This window comes from Carcharhinus amblyrhynchos, chromosome 3 (genome assembly GCF_965287045.1).
Source record: "Carcharhinus amblyrhynchos chromosome 3, sCarAmb.v2.hapA, whole genome shotgun sequence".
NCBI lineage: Eukaryota > Metazoa > Chordata > Chondrichthyes > Carcharhiniformes > Carcharhinidae > Carcharhinus > Carcharhinus amblyrhynchos.
Genome location: NC_137326.1, coordinates 117,500,320 through 117,523,224, shown reverse-complemented (window position 1 = coordinate 117,523,224; position 22,905 = coordinate 117,500,320). Strand labels below are relative to the sequence as shown.

Below are 22,905 nucleotides of genomic sequence, written 5' to 3'. Positions count from 1 at the left end.
TGCGATGCTCATCAGTTCCTAAGAATCATGAATCGGTTAGTTGTGTTAGTAGCCTGCATTCAGCTCTTTCACTCGCCTGCTCTTTCTTATCGGCAAGTTGTCAGCTTTTCTACAATTCCTTGTGATGCGGTGGGGGTGGTGAAAGCTGCTGATCTCGCCGTTCATTACATCAATAATGTTCGAAGAAAGGGATTCAAGTACAAGTTGAACAGGCTGAGGAATGCCCAGGAGAAACAGGTAGGTTGAAGGTTTACAAAAGGGAGATAATAAACCTGTATTTATGGAAATCTTGCTGAGATGTTTTTCCACAGCCTGTGTTTGGAGGGCACAGAAGAACATATGGTAGACTTGGATTCCTTGTAAAAATGTGAATTATTCACAAAACATTTGCTGTTCTTCCCTGGTTCAAACTCCAATGGGAATGAGCCTTGGTGTGGAGCTAACAAGTATTTTGAAGGTTAACACAGGGGGATCAGGACTGTGTATTTGAAACTTACCTCAGTCAACTGGATGAAAAATATTGCTTGAGTTTTAATCAGGAAGGGAAAGCTTGTGAGGCCTCTGCAGACTGTCAGTATTTAGCAATCTTTTCTTACCTAAACTTGACTGAGGAGCAGTGGGGGAATCTCCTCCACTTCATGAGGGTTGCTGATATTGAGTTGTGTCACCTGTTGCAGCACCAGTTGGAGTCCCACATTGGAGTATGCAACCTCAACGTCACAGGGATCGCTAGCTAGGGAAGGCTGAGCTTCAGACTGCTGAACCTTGGTGTTAGCTGCCTTTTTGGAATGAACAATGATAGACTGGCAGGTGAACTAAGGGGTCCTATGAGACAGCCTCAATACTCCCACTGTTCTGAGCAGGAGTAATCTCGGAGCTGCTATCCACATTCTCTTTTGTGCTTTTAAGCTAAGGAAGTGCCTCAAACAATGAGTCAAGATAAGAACATAAGAACATAAGAACATAAGAAATAGGAGCAGGAGTAGGCCATCTAGCCCTTCGAGCCTGCCCCGCCATTCAATAAGATCATGGCTGATCTGTTGTGGCTCAGTTCCACTTTCCCGCCCTCTCCCCATAACCCTTAATCCCCTCTCTTATCAAGAACCCATCAACCCGCTTCTTAAAAATATTTAGCGAGGCAGCCTCCACCACTTCAACGGGCAGAGAATTCCAGAGATTCACCACCCTTGCACGGCAGCTGCCACTAAAGTCCACTCCCATGTGCCATACAGCATTGTTCATGCAACCAATACTTGTTGACTGTATAGTTTTGATGCACAACACAGCTGAACAGTTTTAATGATGTTACCTGAGGAATAACTATTGACCATGCATAAGGGAGAACTCTCCTGTTCCACTTTGAATCATGTCATGGGATCATTTGTGCCCCCTTGAGAGGAGGGGTAAGCTCTTGGATTAACATTCATTGGAAGATGGCATCTCTGATAGAATGTGTACTACCTCAAAATAAGCACTCAATGACAGACTAGCTTTGGGCTCAGGCCTATAGAGCGGGTCTGATTTGAACCCACAACCTCTGACCCGGTGTCAAAAATACCAGAGTCAAAAGTCGAAACCTTTGAATATGAACCTGTATGTAGCACAGTAAGGTGAATAATAGGAAGGAAATTGAACGTCAAAAGCTCTGATTCAGTTTATTTCTTTCAATTTCAGGAATCAAACGAGATCAGCTATTATCTGGAGTTTGAGGTTTTTGAAACCAGATGTCATGTCAGAAGCCCCAAGCCATTGAAAAATTGTGAAATTCTACCATTTCGCTTGACGGTAAAGTGCTAATGAATTATATTCTTTCTCTCACATTCATACTGAATAGTAAAGCTTTCAAAGATCTCTCGCAATCAGGCTGGTTATTATTTTTTTTTGAACAGCTTCAGAAAAAAAGGCTACCTCAAACTGAGGAAGATTTCTATTTTGCTGAATGTCGATAATCTGTCTTTTCTTATTAAAGATTAAAGATGTGTATTTCCTGCAGACTTTTATTTTATTTCACAACTACAGTTTTCTTTACTTCTTACATGTAAGAAATATGAACCACTTGACACAGTCTAGGTATTTGATATAGGTCACTGAGTGTATTTAAGACAGAGATAGATACGTTCTTGATTGGAAAAGGGATCAAGGGTTATGGGGAATAAGTGGGAGAATGGGGTTGAGAAACTTATCAGCCATGATTCAATGGCAGAGCAGACTTGATGGACCGAATGGCCTAACACTGCTCCTACATCTTATGGTTTTATAAGGGCTACCTCGCTAATTGTAGCAGAATGTGAAGTTTATTGGACTAGTAGTGTAGATGTGAGGGTCATCAGGGTAGTGGTTATAACATCAATGTGAGGGCTTATTGACTGGTTGTAATTGTAGAGTTGTGAGATACATTGTGTTAGTTGTAATAGTGTACTACAATAAATTATTAGGCTCCTTGAGGTATAGGTGTGATTGTTATGGGACTAATGATTGCAGTGTAAGTAGAAGCATTATTGGACTAGTTGAAGAATCATAGGGCAGAACTTCATGCTATTAGTAACTATTTAAGGATTTGAATTGGCCCATGGGCAAGTGGCCTGCCTGACATCTCCTCTTCTGCTGGCAAAATTGCAAGAGTTGTTGGTCAGGTAGATGCCAGGAATGGTGCTGTAAGCATAGTTATTGGCTGGGGGAGGAGGGTCAAGACAGAATGTGCAATTAAACCGCACAACAGTTACTTTAACTCCTGTGAAGAAACTGGATGAAGATCCCAACAAAGAATCCGAACCACTTACCTTGAACCAGGTTCGAGTGTGTAAAGTGTCTCCTGTAGAGATGACCTTGACTCACAAGAGTTTATACCAATATATACACCTGCCTTTTGGAGTCTCATCAGCCTGCGCCACTTTCCAATGTACAATGGAAAGAATCTATTACAAGGCATCCCAAATGTAGTGGTTCATCTCAATGACAATTTAATTACAGGAACCTCACCTGAAAACCGCAGAGCAAACTTGGAGGAGCAGTGGTCACACGGTGAAGCCTTCCATTGTTTGCTGGAGCAGACGAGTGAAGGAGCAGAGAGACAGATAAGAAATTACCTGTGAAAAACCTGTTTAAATAAGTTTAAAGCACTTTGTAGTAAGAACTTACCTTGTAGAACTGTTTAAATCATTTAAAAGCATTTTTGCAGGCTTTTTGTATTTACCGCTTTAAGAATTCTAAGGGAGTGGTTAGCAGGGAGTGGTGGGGGAGCAGGTTTTAAAACAGCGCCAGATTTAAAAGGAGGCCTGGTGTAGACAGCGGGCAGCGTCGGAGCGGGCAGCGGAGTGAGAGGGAAGCAGAGTGAGCTACTAGGTCTTAAGATCAAAAGGGCTGGAGAGAAAAAGGGCCAGGCAAGTTCGTGTGGAAATTTTCAATATCACTACAGTGAATAATGGAGGGCCATGTGATGTGCTGTTTCTGCATGATGTGGGAACTGGTGGACCCCAGGGTCCTTCCCAGTGACCATGTCTGCAGTAAGTGCAGGTTACTGGAGGAGCTCCAGCTCAAGGTAGATGAGCTGGTCTCTGAGCTACAGACACTGAGGCTCATCAGGGGGAGAGAGGGTGCCATTGTCAATGGGGTGCAAGAGACATCCACCCCCCCTAGACTGGCTAACTCTAAGGGTCAGGAACAAGAGGGGGCTGCTGAGAGGAGGAAGGGGGGTGGGGAGCGGAGGAAGTGGGGTGGGGAGCGGAGGCCTCAGCCTCTCAATCTGCATAACAGGTTTGAGGTTCTTGCTTCCAGTCTGGACGAGAACGAGGGAGGTGAGGTCAGTGAGCAAACTGCACACGGCACAGTGATGCAGCAGGACATAGGCAAAGAGAAGGTGAAAAGGAACGTAGTAGTGATTGGGGATAGTGGGGTGAAGGGTATTGACACTGTCCTTTGTCACAATGACAAAGTGCACAGAAGGGTGTGTTGTCTGCCTGGTGCTCGGGTCCAGGATGTCGCACCTGGGCTGCAGAGGAACCTGGAGTGGGAGGGTGAGAATCCGGTCGTTGTGGTACATGTGGGTGCCAACGACATAGGCAAAATGCAGACCGAGGATCTGGGGAGGGAGTATGAAAAGCTGGGAATGGAATTAAAAAGTAGAACTGACAAGGTGGTTATCTCTGGGCTACTGCCTGAACCGAGTGCAGACGGGCGTAGGGTTGACAGGATTAAGGAAGTGAATGGGTGGCTCAGGGATTGGTGTGGGAGGAATGGGTTTGAATTTATGGGGCATTGGCACCAGTATTGGGGTAGGTGGGACCTGTTCGGGCGGGATGGGGTTGGTCTGAACCGTGCTGGGACCAGAGTGCTGGCAAATCGAGTAAAGAGGACTGTAGACAGGGCTTTAAACTAATTAGTGGGGGGGAGGGTGCGAGGGTAGGTGACATTACGAGGCCTAAAGTTAAGGAGAGGGTACAGGTAAGGGAAGAGGCCGAGGATGTCCCAATAATAAAGGGAGTGGGGGCGTGAGTATGGTTGGTGGCGTTCCGGCAAATAGGGCCCAGGTGAAGGCTGGGATGAAGGCACTTTATCTGAACGCACAAAGCATTCGGAATAAAGTGGATGAGCTGGTGGCGCAGATCAGCACAAATGGATATGATCTGGTGGCCATTACAGAGACGTGGCTGCAAGGTGACAGGGACTGGGAGATGAATGTACAGGGCTATCAAGTGTTTAGGAAGGATAGGCGAGAGGAAAAAGTGGGGGGCGTAGCTCTGCTGATTAAGGATAGCATCAGGGTGGTAGCAAGGGATGATATTGGAGCCAAAGAGCAGAAAGTGGAATCGTTGTGGGTAGAGATTAGGAACAGCAAAGGGAGGAAGACGCTGGTGGGTGTCGTCTACATGCCCCCAAATAATGATCTGGAGGTGGGGCGGGCTGTTAATGCGCAAATAAGTGCGGCGTGCAGGAATGGAACGGCAATAATTATGGGGGATTTCAATCTACATATTGATTGGTCGACCCATGTTGGACGCAGTGGGCTCGAGGAGGAGTTCTTGGAATGCTGCCGGGATAGTTTCCTTGAACAGTGTGTGTTGGAGCCGACGAGGGAGCGAGCTATCTTGGATCTGGTGCTATGTAATGAGGCAGGTAGAATTAGGGACCTTGCGGTGAAGGATCCTCTTGGGGAGAGTGATCATTGTATGGTGGAGTTTCTGGTGCAGATGGAGGAGGAGAAAGTGGGTTCCTGGACCTTTGTTTGAACAGAGGGGAGTACGGTAGGATGAGAGAAGAATTGGCGAATGTGGACTGGGGGAGCGCGTTGGAAGGTAGGTCTGCTGAGGAGCAGTGGAGGATCTTTAAGGAGATCTTTCTTGGTGCTCAGCGGAAATTTATTCCGATGGTCAAAAAGGACCGTAGGAGGAGAGGTAATAAGCTGTGGATAACGAAGGAGGTGAAGGAAAGTGTTAAATTAAAAGCGGAGGCGTTTAGAGTAGCTAAGAGTAGTGGGCGAGAAGAGGATTGGGAGAGGTTTAAATGTCAACAAAGATTGGCAAAGAAGTTGATAAAGAAGGGTAGGAGAAACTATGAAGCTGGGCTAGCGCTTAATATAAAAAAGGATAGCAAGAGTTTTTATAAATATGTAAAAAGGAAGAGGCTGGCTAGGGTGAACGTTGGACCCTTAGAGGATGAGAAGGGGGACTTAGTGGTAGGGGATGGGGAAATGGCTGAGGTCTTGAATAACTTTTTTGTTTCGGTCTTCACGGAGGAGGACGTGAATAATTTGCCGGGTGTTAGAGATGGAAAGGTGGTAGGACTGGAGGGTAGAGGTAGAGAGATTCTTCCCGCTTAGAAAGGATAGCAGGACTAGAGGGCACAGCCTCAAGATAAGGGGGGGTGGGGGCAGTTTAGATCGGAGTTGAGGAGGAACTTCTTCACTCAAAGGGTGGTGAATCTCTGGAATTCTCTGCCCATTGAAGTGGTGGAAGCTACCTCGTTGAATATATTTAAGTCACGGGTCGATAGGTTTCTGATAGACAAGGGAATTAAGGGCTATGGGGAGAAAGCGGGAAAGTGGAACTGATCCACTTTAGATCAGCCATGATCTTATTGAATGGCGGGGCAGGCTCGAAGGGCTAGATGGCCTACTCCTGCTCCTATTTCTTATGTTCTTATGTTCTTATGTCTCGATGACATTATTGTTACTAGAGAGGCGGTGCTCGACAGACTGGAGGGGCTGATTGTAGACAAGTCCCCAGGACCATATGGAATGCATCCGAGGATTCTGAAAGAAATGGCGGAGGTGATAGTGGATGCCTTGGTGGTTATTTTCCAAACGTCGCTGGATTCCGGGGAAGTGCCAGAAGATTGGAAAACGGCTAATGTTATGCCGTTGTTTAAGAAGGGTGCCAGGCAAAAGGCAGGGAATTATAGGCCGGTTAGTTTAACGTCTGTTGTAAGTAAAATGTTGGAATCTGTCATCAAGGAGGAAATAGCGAGGCATCTCGAGGGGAATTGCTTGATAGAGCAGACGCAGCATGGTTTCGTTAAGGGGAAGTCGTGTCTGACAAATTTACTGGAGTTCTATGAGGATGTGTCTCGGGCGGTGGATAGAGGAGAGCCGGTGGATGTGGTCTTTCTTGATTTTCAGAAGGCGTTTGACAAGGTACCTCACAAGAGGTTATTGCAGAAGATAAAGGGGCATGGAGTTGGGGGTAGGGTGTTAGCGTGGTTAGAGGATTGGTTGTCAAATAGGAGGCAGAGAGTGGCGGTCAATGGGTGCTATTCGGATTGGCGGTTGGTGACTAGTGGAGTGCCTCAGGGGTCAGTGCTGGGGCCTCAGCTATTTACCATTTATATAGATGATCTGGAGGAGGGAACCGAGTGTATGGTGTCGAAATTTGCTGATGACACCAAGATTGGTGGAATGGCAAATTGCGCGGAGGGTGTGGAGAGTCTGCAGAAGGATCTAGATAGGCTGGGCGAATGGGCCAGGGACTGGCAAATGGAATTTAATGTTGGCAAGTGCGAGGTGGTCCACTTTGGTAGGAATAATGGTAGGAAGGATTATTACTTACGTGGCGAAAAACTGCAGCAGGCGACGGTGCAGAGGGACCTCGGGGTCCTTGTGCATGAGTTGCAAAAACCCAGCTTGCAGGTGCAGCAGGTGGTCAGGAAGGCTAATGGGATGCTGGCCTTCATAGCGAGGGGGATTGAATATAAAAGTAGGGAGGTCTTGCTGCAGCTGTATAGGGCATTGGTGAGGCCGCAGCTGGAGTACTGTGTGCAGTTTTGGGCGCCGTACTTACGCAAGGATATTTTGGCCTTGGAGGGAGTGCAGAGGAGGTTTACTAGGCTGATGCCAGAGTTGAGGGGGTTGAGCTATGAGGAGAGGCTGAATAAACTAGGCTTGTACTCGTTAGAGTTTAGAAGAATGAGGGGAGATCTCATTGAGGCATATAAGATGATGAATGGGATGGATAGGATAGAGGTGGAGAGACTCTTCCCGCTCAGAAAGGACAGTAAGACTAGGGGCATAGCCTCAAGATAAAGGGGGGGCGGTTTAGAACGGAGTTGAGGACGAACTTCTTCACTCAAAGGATGGTGAATCTCTGGAATTCTCTGCCCGTTGAAGTGGTGGAGGCTGCCTTGCTAAATATTTTTAAGACACGGGTTGATGGGTTTTTGATAAGCGAGGGGATTAAGGGTTATGGGGAGAGGGCGGGAAAGTGGAACTGAGCCACGACAGATCAGCCATGATCTTATTGAATGGCGGGGCAGGCTCGAAGGGCTAGATGGCCTACTCCTGCTCCTATTTCTTATGTTCTTATGTTCTTATGGAATGCACCTTCCAAGCAGACAAAGTTACCTATTTAGGTTCTAGGGTGGATACAAAATGTTTGCATCTTTTATAAGACAAAGTAAAAGCCATAAAAGAGGTTCCACAGCCAACAAACATCTCTGAATTAAAAGCATTTCTTTGAAAAGTAAATTATGATGGTAGGTTTGTATAAAAGATACCGAACATCTTAGTCCCACTCTACCAATTGTTAAAGAAACATTGATGTTGGAGGTGGAGAGAAGACCAGAAAGCAGCGTTCACAAAAATCAAACAGATTCTGCAATCGTCCGCATTATTAGAGCACTACGATCCAACCAAACTCTTGGTGGTAACTTGTGATGCTTCACCATATGGAGTGGGAGCAGTTTTGTCCCACAGTAAACCTGATGGAGCAGAAAGGCCAAATGACTTTGCCTCAAGGTTGTTGTCTGAGGAGGAAAGTAAATATTCCTAAATCGATAAGGAATGCTTGGCGGTCGCATACACAGTCAAAAAGTTCCAACAGTACATTTATGGTCAGCATTTTACAATAGTTTCGGATCACAAGCCATTGTGGGTTTACTCGGAGAAGTTAAGCCAATGCCGTCAATAGCTGTGGCAAGAGTGCAGAGTGGGCCTCTCTTATTGGCCATGTACAATTATACATCACAGTATCGCCCAGGAACACAGATATCAAATGCAGATGCACTCAGCAGGTTGCCCTTGCCACAGACAGTGGCATCCGCTGGCTCCGCAGTGAATAGTGTTGGCACTGCATATGCTCGAGACCTTGTTGTTCTCAGTGTAACACATAAGGATGTGAACAGAAAGAGATGATGTGGGGATGCCGGCATTGAACTGGGGTAAGCACAGTAAGAAGTCTCACAACACCAGGTTAAAGACTACCAAAGTGATACCAAATAAACCTGTTAGACTTAGTGCTACCAAATAAAAGTGTTGGACTTTAACCTGGTGTTGTGAGACTTCTTACAGGACAGAAAGAGACCCATTATTATCGAAGGTTAAATAAATGATATTGTAAGGGTAGTGATATGAGAACTCAGAGTTGTGAAAGCCCTACCAACAAAGGAGGATGGAGATAACTTGTGAAAATGTGGTGTTGTTGTTGTGTGGGGTTGACTAGGGTTATAGTCTTGTCCCAAGGAAGATGGCTATTGTTGCAAGAGCTGCATGACTCACATCAGGGTTTACACAGAATGACAGCACTAGCCAGAAGTTATGTGTGGTGGCCAGGCCTTGATACAGGAATAGAAAGGATGGTTAGTTAGTGCCCCAGTTGTCAAGCTTGACAAGCTCTGCCACTGTCGCTAATCTGCATCCTTGAGAGTGGCCAGGCAGACCCTGTGCAAGAATACACATTGACTTTGTGGGACTTTTTATGGGCCATATATTTCTGATTCTGGTGGACACATGTTCAAAGTGTCCAGATGTCCACTGATGAAGTCCACAATGACCACTATCACCACTGGTAAATTGAGAAACATCTTCGTCATTCACAGGCTCTCAGAGGTCATAACATAAGACAGGGGTACATCTTTCACAGTGGACAAATTTCAGAAGTTTCTAAAACCAAATGACATTTACCATATTATGTCAACACCTGACCAGCCAGCATCAAATGGGTTCATGGAACATGCCATGCAATCTTTCAAAGCCTTAATGAAGAAACTAGTAAATAGGCCTCCATCTTTGAGGGTCACTAGCTTTTTGTTGTTGTATAACACCATGCCGAATGTGGCCACAGGAGTCACTCCAGCTGAGCTGCTGATGGGGCATCATCTAAGGACATACTGGGATATGATATTTCCAAATTTGGCGGGGAGGCTGGAGGTGAGGCTTGCCAGAAAGAGAATCATGACTCAAGGAAGAATGACAGAGTCTTCCAAGATGAGGATTTAGTCATGGTCAGGAATTTCACAGTAGGGCCAGCATGGGTGGCTGGTACAATCGTGGAATGGACAATTCCGGTCTCTATATTGTAAAGATGCAAGGACGTTGAATCGAGAAACATATGGATCACCTCAGGAGGAGAGCAGTGCCTGATACACGGGAACAATAAGGGCTCCAGCAGTACATATAGATCTGCCTGGATGGGGAGCAGGGATCGCAGTGGTTAATGTGGAACCTGAACACCAAATTGTTTCAGTAATGGAGAAAACAGCAGCTGCCGAGGATGATCTAGACCCTGGATTGATGAGTTTGTCATTCACCTCAGCCAACCTGATTTTTTTATTCAGACGAATCTACCTCAAGTTGAGATGTTTCGTAAGCTCAGGAGTCGCCGGACCAACAAAACTTACGACAAATTGTCATTGGGGTTTCCCCTGATGTATTTTGTGTAATTTGATGTTTGTGATAATGATGTTCTTTATTGTTTTCTCCTCATGTGATTTCAGGAGTTAGCAAGTGTGGTGGTGTGGCCCCTTTAAGGGGGCTTTTCCTGAGGGCCACCTGGTCTGACTGGACCCAATGGGATGTTGAGGCAGGACGCTATGCCAATTCAGTGCAAGGTTGTGTATCTCAGGTTGGAAAGGATTGGCAGTTGGAGCCAGGAAGGGGGAGTGTACAGTTGGATAGTTATTTGGTTGGACCACAATTGTATATGTAGTTGATCATTGCTTTAGCAATAAAACCTTTTATTCCAAATCCTCATTGAGTAACCCTTGATTCATTAAAGATAGTTATTGGACATGCTATTAGAAGTAGTTCTGCGAAAATTATTGGACAACACGGTGACACAGTGGATAGCATTGCTACCTCACAGCACCAGGGACCGCGAATCAATTTCACCCTTGGGTAACTACCTGTGTGGAGTTTGCATATTCTCCCCCATCAGTGTGGGTTCCCTCCCACAGTCCAAAGATATGTTGATTAGCCATGCTAAATTGATTTTATTTATAAATAAAGTAAATAAAAGTTTATCTATTTATTAGGCACAAGTAAGGCTTACATTTCAATGCAATGAAGTTACTGTGAAATTCCACTAGTTGTCTGTTTAGGTAAATATCCTAGCCAGCACGTCTTTTAAGACTGTGGGAGGAAACCTACAGAGGCAACATGTAGACTCTGCACAGACAGTGACCCAAATGGGAAATCGAACCCAGGTACCTAGTGCTGTGAGGCAGCAGTGCAGACCACAGTGCTACTGTGCCGCCCAAGTAACCCTTAGTGTCAGGGAGAGTAACAGGGTAAATGTGTGGGGTTAGGGAATAGGACGTGGGTGTCATTGTGATCGGTACAGATTTGATGGGCCGAACTGTCTCCTTGTGTATGGTAGGGATTCTATGAAATTCTATTCTACGCAGTAGTGTAGGTATGGCAATTAGAAAAGTTGCTGTAGCCTTAGTGTTGAAGTTATCAAACTGGTTTTTGTATTGAAGGTAATGGGATTATTAAAATTAGTTATTTGAGTGTGTGGGGACTAAAGGTTAAACAAGATGGTTATTGACATATGCATGAAGTGGTCATCAAGGCTCAGTTTAGATCGCTACAGATACTCCAGTTTTTTGATTCTTACCCAATTATGATACAATCTAGCAGATGATTTGTTTGTACTGTACTGTCACTAATCCAATATTATGCTTTACGTACTTTCATTAGGAAATAGTTACTGAATGTAAAATCATCATTCGCATTTCAAAAGGTTTGCAGAGAGTGAAGAATTATCAGTGTTCTGAATATCCAGGTATGAAAACTTCATGAATGTCACATTGATTTCAAATAGATGTTAGCAGATAATTCTCAGTGAATTACAGGACTCGAGGCTAATTGAAAAGGTTCAGATCATGGCAACGGGAGAGTGAAGTGGGAGCCATCAGTCCTTGACTTTCCATTCTGCAGCCCTGAGCTGCAACCCAGGAAACACCGACTGGATTGAAATTTGTTCAGTTAGTTGAAAGGATCCAAGGATTATCTAGGAACACACTCAAAGTTGCTTCTGAGTATTTGGCAAGACATTGTTTCGTTTAACAAAAGATGACAAGGTGGATTGTAATACATGATTACATTAATACACATTTCCGTTTGTTCTTCCAATGAGCAAAAAGATTTGCAAAAACCTCTTGACACTGAAAATTCTCAAGAATTTGATCCATCGTGAGTAACAGAATTTGAACACTATCAGCAGAAACCCTGCCAATATGGACACAACTAGAACAAGTGGAGGGACGGTCACAGTCTTAAGATACGGGAATAGGCCATATAGGGCTAAGATGTGGAGAAATGTCTTCCTTCAGAGGATGGTGAACCTGTGGAATTATCTACCACAGAAGGGTGTGGAGGTCAAGTCATTGAACATATTTAAGAAGGCATCAACTGGTATGAGCAGAGTATGGGAATATGGTGTTGAGATAGATGATCAGCCATGAAGTTATTGAATAGGGGAACAGGCGCAATGGGCTGAATGGCCTACTCCTGTTCCTATTTTCTATGATTGAGGCTAGGCCTTAGCCAGCATGGAAGTGACTTACATACTGGATGCTTAAGTGCCATACTGTGAACGGCATGGTGGCACAGGATGGCATGGTGGCACAGCGATTAGCAGTGCAGCCTCACAGCGCCAGTGACCCAGGTTCAATTCCCGGCTTGGGTCACTGTCTGTGTGGAGTTTGCACATTCTCCCTGTGTCTGAGTGGGTTTTCTCCGGATGCTCTGGTTTCCTCCCACAGTCCGAAAGACATGCTGGTTGGGTGCATTGGCCGTGCTAAATTCTCCTTCAGTGTCCCTGAACAGACGCAGGGAGTGTGGTGACTGGGGGGTTTTCACAGTATCATTGCAGTGTTAATGTATGCCTATTTGTTACACTAATAAATAATAAACTTTAGATCCTTCAGCTGAAGAAATTCCTGATATCAGAACTCTCCAACTTTCACCCTATCTCCTCTGATGCCAGAGACCACAATTCAGCTGTAGAAAACTCTGAAATTGGAAGTCAGAAGAGTCCAGGGCTTTGGGGCAGACCTGAGATTTTGGAATTGTGCCGGAATTTTGAACTTTGACGCTTTGGAACATTTTCTTTTGAGCTGCCCCTGCTTTAAACATGATGTGCACCATAAACATGTTTTTGTGCTTTGTTTCAGTGGAAGGTCCATGCCAAGGATGCTTGTACACAAGACCATTAAACAATAGAGATATAGATCGTGCTGTCCAAGTTGCTATTCAAAAATATAACAGCGAGAGCAATGATACCAATTATTTTTCGCTTTTTAATATCACAAAGGTTTTAAAGAAGGTGCGTTTTGTTTCTATAATCAAGTGGTGTAGCAGAGAAAGGCCTAATTATCTTCAAGCTCTTAAAGTGACATGTCCTGATTCATTTTGTAAGGACTTTCAGAATTGCTTGAAAGAAGGCTGTGCATAGTTTGTCGTCAATCAGGCTCTGGCCCTTTCGTGCAATAACAACAATGTTTAGATGTGGTACGTGAATTCACAAGACATTTCTGCCATTCCCTCAGTATTTAGCCCATTAGAGCAGTTTAATTCTGTTATACAGCGTAATTATTTGCCACCGTTACAAAGAACTACATGTGATGTACTGCACAGAACAGGGCACTTGTGCTAGCATTTACATTGCGCACAAAACCACTCTCATCCCATCTACCTAATTTCAGCCATCCAGCATATTTTGCTATTCCCCTATTTCTCATGAACCCATCTAATTTGGTTTTGGAAATCCATGTGCCCCATTTTTTGGCTGTGAGGGCTGCGATTCATGACCTGTCCACCTTGGTTCTGATTCAGGCAGGTATTGGACTTGAGGGGAACAAGAATTCTCTAAGTTCCATAACGGTGGTGGCTCTCAGCATCATGATGTTAACAGAGCCCAGGATATCCGACGTTGCTGGGAACATTGAGAATGATCGTATGTTCCAGCATTATGCCTCAACTCCCACATTGCCTTCATCCTGCTATTTTTGTTTAATTCTTGTGAATGGGCCAACATTTATTGCCCATCCCCACAGCACATTACCCTACATCTCTGGATTACTAGGCCAATGACAATACCACTACACCTTTGCCTTCTCTTACTTGGCATGATGAATAATGTTGTGACCCTGTTTGTCACTCCTACATTCCCTTCTGAGTTCCTCTTTCACAGTAAGAATTCTCACAACACCAGGTTAAAGTCCAACAAGTTTATATGATAGTAAACCCACAAGCTTTTGGGGTTTGCCCCTCCATCAGGTAACTCACTTCAGCAAGGCGTTTGATAAGGTCTGCCATGCAAGACTTCTTGAGAAGGTGAGAGGGCATGGGATCCAAGGGGCTATGGCCTTGTGGATCCAGAACTGGCTTGCCTGCAGAAGGCAGAGAGTGGTTGTGGATGGGTCTTTTTCTGCATGGAGTTCGGTCACCAGTAGAGTGCCCCAGGGATCTGTTCTAGGACCCTTGCTGTTTGTCATTTTCATAAATGACCTGGATGAGGAAGTGGAGGGATGGGTTAGTAAGTTCGCCGACGACACGAAAGTTGGTGGTGTTGTGGATAGTCTGGAGGGATGTCAGAAGTTGCAGCATGACAGATAGGATGCAAGACTGGGCGGAGAAGTGGCCGATGAACTTCAACGTGGATAAATGTGTAGTGGTCCATTTTGGCAGGTCCAATGGGATGAAGGAGTACAATATCAAGGGTAGGACTCTTAGCAGTGTTGAGGAGCTGAAGGACCTTGGGGTCCAGGTCCATAGGACTCTTAAATCGGCCTTGCAGGGAGGATGTGGTCAAGAAGGCATATGGTGTGCTAGTCTTCATTAATCGAGAGATTGAGTTTAGGTGTCGGCAGGTAATGCTGCAACTTTATACGACCCTTGTCAGACCCCACTTGGAGTACTGTGCGCAGTCCTGGTCACCTCACTACAGGAAGGATGTGGAAGCTATTGAGAGGGTGCAGAGGAGATTTACAAGGATGTTGCCTGGATTGAGAGGCATGCCTTATGAAGATAGGTTGAGGGAGCTTGGTCTTTTCTCCCTGGAGAGACGAAGATTGAGAGGTGACCTGATAGAGGTTTATAAAATGTTGAGAGGTATAGATAGGGTGGATTCTCAGAGGTTATTTCCCAGGGCTGAAATGGTTGCTAGAGGCCACAGGTTTAAGGTGCTGGGGAGCAGGTACAGAGGAGATGTCAGGGATAAGTTTTTCACTCAGAGGGTGGTGAGTGAGTGGAATCGGCTGCCGTCGGTGGTGGTAGAGGCGAACTCGCTGGGGTCTTTTAAAAGACTTCTGGATGAGTATATGGGATTTAGTGGGATTGGGAGTTATAGATAGTTCTATGGCCTGGTAGGTATGGATATAATCGGTGCAACTTGTGGGCCGAAGGGCCTGTTTGTGCTGTAGTGTTCTATGTTCTAACTCTCCACTCACCTGACGAGAGGGCATACCCCGAAAGGTTGTGGGTTTACTGTCAAATAAACTTGTTGGACTTTAACCTGGTGCTGTGAGACTTCTTACACTGTTAACCCCAGTCCAACGCTGGCATCTCCACATCATTCCTGCTTTCAGACAGCCAAGAACTGCCACATATCCAGGCATTATAGCCCAATTGGGAGAGAGAGAGAGGGAGAGAGAGAGAGGGAGACCAAACATCAGTAGGGTGCTGATGAAGAGGCACCAACACTTGCTCTGACACTTGCAACCACCAGCTCAGAAACTGGCACTGCAAGTCCTATATAGGGTTAGGATCATGGTGAGTCATGCAGGAATGAGTGGGCTGCAGCCTTGTCAGGCTAAAGGATGATTTGTGTGCAGCTGATTGGGGAGCAAGACCACAGTCAAATTCAGGAGCAGAGAACTCAGACAAGTAGCTTAATGAAGTGACCTACAGCATAGCATTGCTGGGCATCCACACTGATGCGCATTGGATGATCTGGCAGACAACCTCGTGACATGCTAAAAGGGGAGGACTTGCCAGGAGGCATGGTGCAGACCTTCTTCTAATGATTTGATAAAGGTGTTTTTAGTCGGCATTTGAGCAAAATTATGTGAAAGCTTACTGCGTATTTCATAAAGACAGCATCGTGATGACAGAAAAATAAGGGCTGGTTTTCATCTTCACTTCTGGGCAATGAACCTGATGAAAATTGTAGTTTGGGGGCTTATTGTTCTGACACTACAATACTTTGGTTGGATGACTCTGGAGTGACTGGGAAACACACAAGCCTCTCAACCCATAACAATTGGCGTCTTAATTCAATAAAAGGACTCCTTCAGAACTTTAAAGTGTCACTTTTTTGACTGTATATGGTGCTGCACATGTCCATTTGTTCTTGGCATAGGGCAGCATAACCAGTGAAAGGAACCACTTGCAGATCCTCCACAAAGTTCACAGGTCAGTTTTTAAATGATATTTTGTGTCATGAGGTATCACAGTAGTATCTCACAAAGAACAACCTGGCGCTTGATGCGTTCCTTCCCATTTTAGTCCCCTCAATCTTCTACAGCGCGTGGGAAGAGTTGCCTAATTTCCTGCCCTCTCTACTTGGTTAGCGTGATCCCTGATGGTCAGACAATATGGGCCCCCAAAACTCCCTGTAGTTAACTTATTAATGTATGGCATTAAGATGGATCTAAGATCAAATGCAATATTCTTATCTTGGGTTACAATTGTCCTTGGGTTTTCATTCGCGATTGAGTTTGTTATTCTTAACTCAGCCATCAGATGCTTGTAGGTATGCCTAGGAGAGGAGAGGGTAGACAACATACCATTAAAGAAAGAAACAATTTGCCATGTATCGGGGTTAAAGGGATTAAGGGATATGGGGGGGAAGGCGGGATCAGGGTATCGGTTTTGATGATCAGCCATGATTGAAATAAATAGCTGAGAAAACTCAAAGGGCCGAATGACCTACTTATGCTTCTATTTTCTATGCTTCTATGTTTCTATGTATTTCAGTCAGTAACAGACCAGAGGGTATTAGTGGAATTCATTATCCAGGAAACAAATTGCTTCAAAGATGACTTCACAGTGGTGCTGTCAGCCTGTGTTCCAAAACCTCATGACTTTGCTGTAAGTATTGCTGAACATTAGCTTTGTACTTAGAATTAGATTGAGTCTAACACACAGAAACAGGCCACGTAGGTACCAATGATACAGGTAGAACGAGAAAGAGGTCCTGCATAGGGAATAATAGGAGCTCGGTGCTAAATTATAAAGCAGAACCACAAAGGCAATAATCTCTGGATTATGATCTGAACCAGGAGCTCATTGGCACAGGGTTAATAAGATTAAGGAGGTAAATGAATGGTTCCAAGATTGGTGTGGGAGAAAAGGGTTTGAGTTCACAGGACATTGGCACCAGTACTGGGGAAAGAGGGAGCTGCTCTGCTGGGATGGGCTCCACTTGAATCATTCTGGGACTAGTGTCCCGGCAAATTAAATAACTAGGGCTATAGGGGAGAGCATTCAGTTGCATGGAATTTAAAAAAAATGAAAGTGTAAGAAGATAGGAGTACAGGTTAATGATGAGGCTAACTTACCAGAGAATGAAAAGAAGGGACAGAACATGAAATGTCATACGATACCATGGTATTTTTTATCTGAATGTGCATAGCATTTGGAAATGGAGACAGAGCAGTTTGATTTTGTGGTAATTACTGAGACATGGTTACAAGGAGACCAGGTCTAGAAGTAAAATATCCATAGGTACTCAGTGTTTTGGAAGGATGGAGAGGAAAAGGCATAGCTTTGTTAGTAGAGGTAGTGATCTTCTGCTATTGATGTTTTATAAGCAGATATGTCAGTTGAGTCAAAGTGACTCGATCTTATCAAACATGCATTCTCTCTGCCTCCTTATGTGGTGGTCCCCACTTTTAATGTTCTGCCTCTTCCAAACATCATTCACATCCTAAACTTAAAAAGAACTTGCATATTTCATGGCTGTTTTGATGTGCACTCAATCTAATAAATAGATAAGCGCAATCAATTTATAATCCACAATTCATTCATTAATGAATTTATTTCCAAAACTCTTCACAATTTTCCTTTCTTTGCAGCATTTGGGTTTCTGTACAACATCTTTTGATTCTGAGAGCCCGGCTGATGACGTGATTCAGGTGACCTGCGACATTTATGCAACAAAGGTAGTTTCAAGGAGTCTTTTGGTTTAATTTATTATTGTTGCATGTATTAGTATACAGTGAAAAGTATTGTTTCTTGCATGCTATACAGACAAAACACACCATACATAGAGAAGGAACGGAGAGGGTGCAGAATGTATATTACAGTCATAGCTAGAGTGTAGAGAAAGATCAACTTAATGCGAGGTAAGTCCATTCAAAAGTCTGATGGCAGCAGCAAAGATTTGTCTGAATTGCTAGTTTTTATTCACTGAGTCCTCTGGAAAGACCAGAGCCACAATTTTATGCCCTTCATTGGCAGATTCTGACGTGGAACAGGAGTGTAAATTTGCAAGGATGGGATTCCTTCCGGGATCCTGCTCAGCTGACCTGATCACAATGTTACGCAGGGCGTAAAACCTCAGACGGGAAGCCCACCTGCCATTGATCCAACTAATGCCCTTAAATGGCTTCACCCATTGCCAGGATCTTTCAGTTTTGCCAAAGGGCAATGGACTTTCAATTAGTCCATTGCAGGATCCCAAATATCCCAGCCATAGTTCACTCAATGGGAAAGAGAACACTCGTATTTTTGTTTTTACAGATTTGTAGGGCAGAAACTTTGAAATAATTATTATTAAATGACTAATTGGGCTGAATTATAATTAAAAACAATTCTAAAACAATTTAATAATAATTCTAAAACAAAATCAACAGAAAGGAGAACTGTGACTGGTCATCTGATGACTGTATATAACAAAATAATTTTCTGAGGTGAGGCCACTTTTAAATTCAAAATGCTGATTTTTACTGTTACTGCAGGGAGTGACAGTCAGAGGACTAAGTGGACAGTTTGAGCCTCATGAGGAAAACAATCCAGACAAAGAACAGATATTTAAAGCCAAGCTCAAGAGATCTGTTCCCAAATCCAAACGCTGGAAGATAAAATTGTCAAGGAAGAACGATTCATCATCAGAGTCGTCAGAGGAACAACAAATGCGCAGTTATCGTCAACCTCTCAAACGCCCATCTGTTCGGTATCACAACTTCCCAAATCTCCCTCCACACCCATACACCTGCCCAGGTCAACCCAGATATGTTCTGAGACCGTACTACCCAAATAATAGGGAGAAATAGAGAGAAAGCAAGAATGCAACAATCTTTCTTCTTCAGTGCCTGGGGCCGAAGCATTTATTGTAAATTTGGGCATAAGCTGATCATGGTTTTTCGTCCAAATGGGGAATTTTTACTCTGAGTTTTCTTGTCCAGTTGCTAAAATTCCTGCAGAAAATGCAAAAAAATTACAATGGTCATGGTCGATTCTTTGTGCCAGAAATGATAATTATGTCTTTAATTTGTCCACACTCATAAATTTTAAGATAAATACAATCTGAAGTAAGTGGCAAGTATCAATATTAAACTGTCAGCAAATGCAACATTTTGTTTTCATAGAATTCTAAAGATGAATTTCCATTGGGACAAAATATTAACTGGTTTTTATATGTATATATGCGCATTTTCCACAACGAATTGCTTGAATTAACACTGCTGCTCCAAAGCGCCAGGGGCCCGAGTTCAATTCCCAGCTTGGGTCACTATCTATGTGAAGTTTGCACGTTCTCCCCATGTCTGTGAGAGTTTTCTCCAGGTGCTCTGGTTTCCTCCCACAGTCTGAAAGAAGTGCTGGTTAGCTGCATTGGCCATGCTAAATTCTCCCTCAGTGAACCCGAACAGATGCCAGAGTGCAGCAACTGGGGGATTTTCACAATAACGTCATTGTAGTGTAAGTCTGCCAATGACATTAATAAATAAACTTAAAACTAAACTTAAAAACTGAAATTAAATGTGCTGAAACCCTGTTTATTTTTCTTGTAAATGTCCAATCAAAAAACTTCCCCTCATCAAACCATTGCACTCACAACTTAATAATTATTTTCATTAACAATATTCTCAATAAATGGCTGGAAAACCTTCCTTTTTTAACCACAGCCTGGAAGTAAGGTACAGATGGGTAGAATGCTGAGCAACAACTGGGCAGTACGGTGGCACAGTGGTTAGCACTGCTGCCTCACAGTGCCAGGGACCCGGTTCAATCCCCAGCTTGGGTCACTGTTTGTGCAGTGTCTGCATGTTCTCCCCGTGTCCGTGTGAGTTTCCTCAGGGTTTCCTCCCACAGTCCAAAAATGTGCGGGATAGGTGGATCAACCATGATAATTTGCCCCTTAGTGTCAAGGAGATTAGGAGGGTAAATATGTGAGGTTATGGGGATAGGATCTGGGTGGGATCGTAGTGGATACAGGCTCAATGGGCCAAATGTCCTCCTTCTGCGCTGTAGATTCTATGGTTCTAAAAATAACTGCAGACTGCCTGTACACATGCTGTTACTTTATGGGTGGCACGGTGGCAGCACAGTGGTTAGCACTGCTGCTTCATAGTGCCAGGGACCCCGGGTTCAATTCCAGTCTCGGGTCACTGTCTGTGTGGAATATGCACGTTCTCCCCATGTCTTCGTGAGTTTCCTCCGGATGCTCCGGTTTCTTCCCACAGTCCAAAGCTGTGTGGGTTAGCTTGATTGGCTATGGTAAATTGCCCCGAAGTGTCGGGGGGATTAGCAGGGGAAATGTGAGGGCTTAAGGGGATAGGTCCTGGGTGGGATTGTGGTCAGAGCAGGCTCGAAGGGGTAAATAGCTTCCTTCTGCACTGTAGGGATTATATATGAACAACGTGAAGTGAGTTATATGGAAGTTTGGGCCTAAATCCGGTTTTGGATCCTAATTTCCTTTAAGCTCTCTTGGCAAGTGATATGACTTCCGTCTGGTTACATTTACACACTTAATGCGGGGCAGGCTCGAAGGGCTAGATGGCCTACTCCTGCTCCTACTTTTTATGTTCTTATTTCTTATGTTCTAACAAAATGACCTCCTTCTGCTCCTGTGTACTTGATCAGGCCAAAGGTAGCACTGCCCCATCACTTGAATCATGATGTCCGTATGCAGATTTTCAAACTGGGACTAACAGTTATCTCAACTGTTTATTGACATTTATATTGACACAGCTGGGTCCCAGGTACACATACCCAATGATTAGTGGGTGGAGGATGCTGTTGAATACATTAGATTTTACAGAGTGCTGTTACTCCAAATATCTTAGAAACTCATTCTCACTGCTCTCAGAAAACAAAGCTACAAGACCATCATTGGTTAAATAAATAAAAGCATTGTATTTACATATGTATGCCTCTCCTATGTTCCTCTACTCTTCTAAGTTTATCAGTTTTCTAGTTATATGTTGGAATTCTCTCTCCCCACCACTGTGTTATTTTCAGCAGTGGAAGGCAGTGCACCAATGGCTATTGGCAAGATCTTCTGCTCCTACCGCTGTCACTGGCTTGTCCTACTGATTCCACCCCACACTACTGGGAAACACGCGAGAAGGCTGCACCATCAGCAGGATTAGCAGATCCCGCAGATATGAAACGCCAGAAGATTGCACCCCTTTGCTTACTCTCTTCCCCTTGTTTGTCTTTTCCAAATCTATTGGCTGGAATTTTGGGCCATTTATGCCAGCAGGATTCTCCAGTCCTGTGGAAGTGAACAGAGATTTGGCTCAGTGCCAAAGGCTCTGTTCTTGCTTGCAGCCACAGCAGGACATGAATACCTGGAGAATTCCAGCCATTATCATTGATTTGTTTAATTATTGTCACATGCATTAGGACATAGTAAAATATATTGGCTGGGATTCTCCCAGCCCACTGCGATACTAAAGTAGCGCAGTGGGCCAGGAGACACCAGCAGAGAGGCCTGTAGTGGGACTTGTGACTGGCGTCCAGCTGATCGCTAGTCTCCCAAGTCTTATTTGATGTAATCAACCCTGCATCAGAAATCAGCATGGGGCTGATTACCATATGGAAATCTTAATTTCCATATGATTAGTGAGCCTGAGACAGTCATTGCCAGGCCTGCTAGTGTCTTCCTCACTCAGGGAGAGATTCACATCAGTGGGGTTTGCACCAATAGGGACTAGGCATGCTCACCCCGTCGGTGGGGACTGAAACCATTAAGGCCCCCCTGATAGGTCAGGGGTAGGGGGTGCCTCTTGGGCACTGTCAGCCAGGCATCCTGGTGGCTTCTTGGGCAGGGCAAGCCTGGTTTGATCCACTGCGTACCAGGCAGTGCCAAGAGGTGGGGCCAGATGGCAGGGCCTGCTGGGGGGCTGATCGTTGGTGGTGGTGGGGGAAAGCTGTTTTGCACTCTGCAATGGGATCAGTGGGGGTATCAGTGGAGAGGGTGCAGAATGTAGTGATACAGTCATAGTTAGAATGCAAGGAAAGATCAGCCTATTATAAGGTAGGTTCATTCAAAAATCTGATGGCAGCAGGGAAGCAGCTGTTCTTGACTCGTTTGGTACGTGACCTCAGACTTTTATGTCTTTTTACCGACAGAAGAAGGTCCAAGAGAGCATGTCTGAAGTGTGTGGGGCCCTTGATTACGCTGGCTGCTTTTCTGAGGCAGTGGAAGGTGTATTTGGAGTTAAAGGATGGGAGGTTGGTTTGTGTGATGGACTGGGCTTTGTTCACAACCCTTTATAGTTTCTTGTGGTCTTGGTCAGAGCAGGAGCCATACCAAGCTGTGATACATCCAGAAAGGATGCTTTTTATGGTGCATCTGTAAAAATTGGTGAGAGTCGTAGTGGACATGTCAGTTTTCCTTCATTTCCTATGAAAGTAAAGGCATTGGCAGGCTTTCTTACCATTTTCTGTCCACCTGAACAGCCCATTGATACCTTGCTGCAGTTTACAGCTTTCCTCTGCATTACCAACCAGATAGTAAATTTTCATCTCATCGGTAAACCTCTGGATCATGCCCCGATGATTTAAATCTAAAACATTGATCTTCACTAGGAACAGCAAATAACTTTGAACTGAGTTCTGCAGATCCCCACTGCAAACAGCCTTCTGGTCACCTAAACAACTGTCGACTATCACCTTTGTTTCTTGCCAATGAGCAAACCATGATCCAAGTTGCCACTTTAGTCTGACTCCTATGAGTTTTAAAT

General features: G+C 44.5%; 1 protein-coding gene across 1 annotated transcript; it reads left to right on the top strand.

The window, feature by feature from the left end:
• LOC145341253 (fetuin-B-like) lies at window positions 1-18,987 on the top strand (the record flags this gene model as incomplete). The annotated part of the gene is made up of 7 exons (XM_080186180.1): window positions 1-237; window positions 1,675-1,792; window positions 11,412-11,489; window positions 12,883-13,034; window positions 16,688-16,801; window positions 17,788-17,874; window positions 18,673-18,987. Coding segments are annotated over 7 exons (1,101 nt in total), but the record flags the coding sequence as incomplete, so codon positions are not given.
• Between the last annotated feature and the right edge of the window lie 3,918 nt (window positions 18,988-22,905).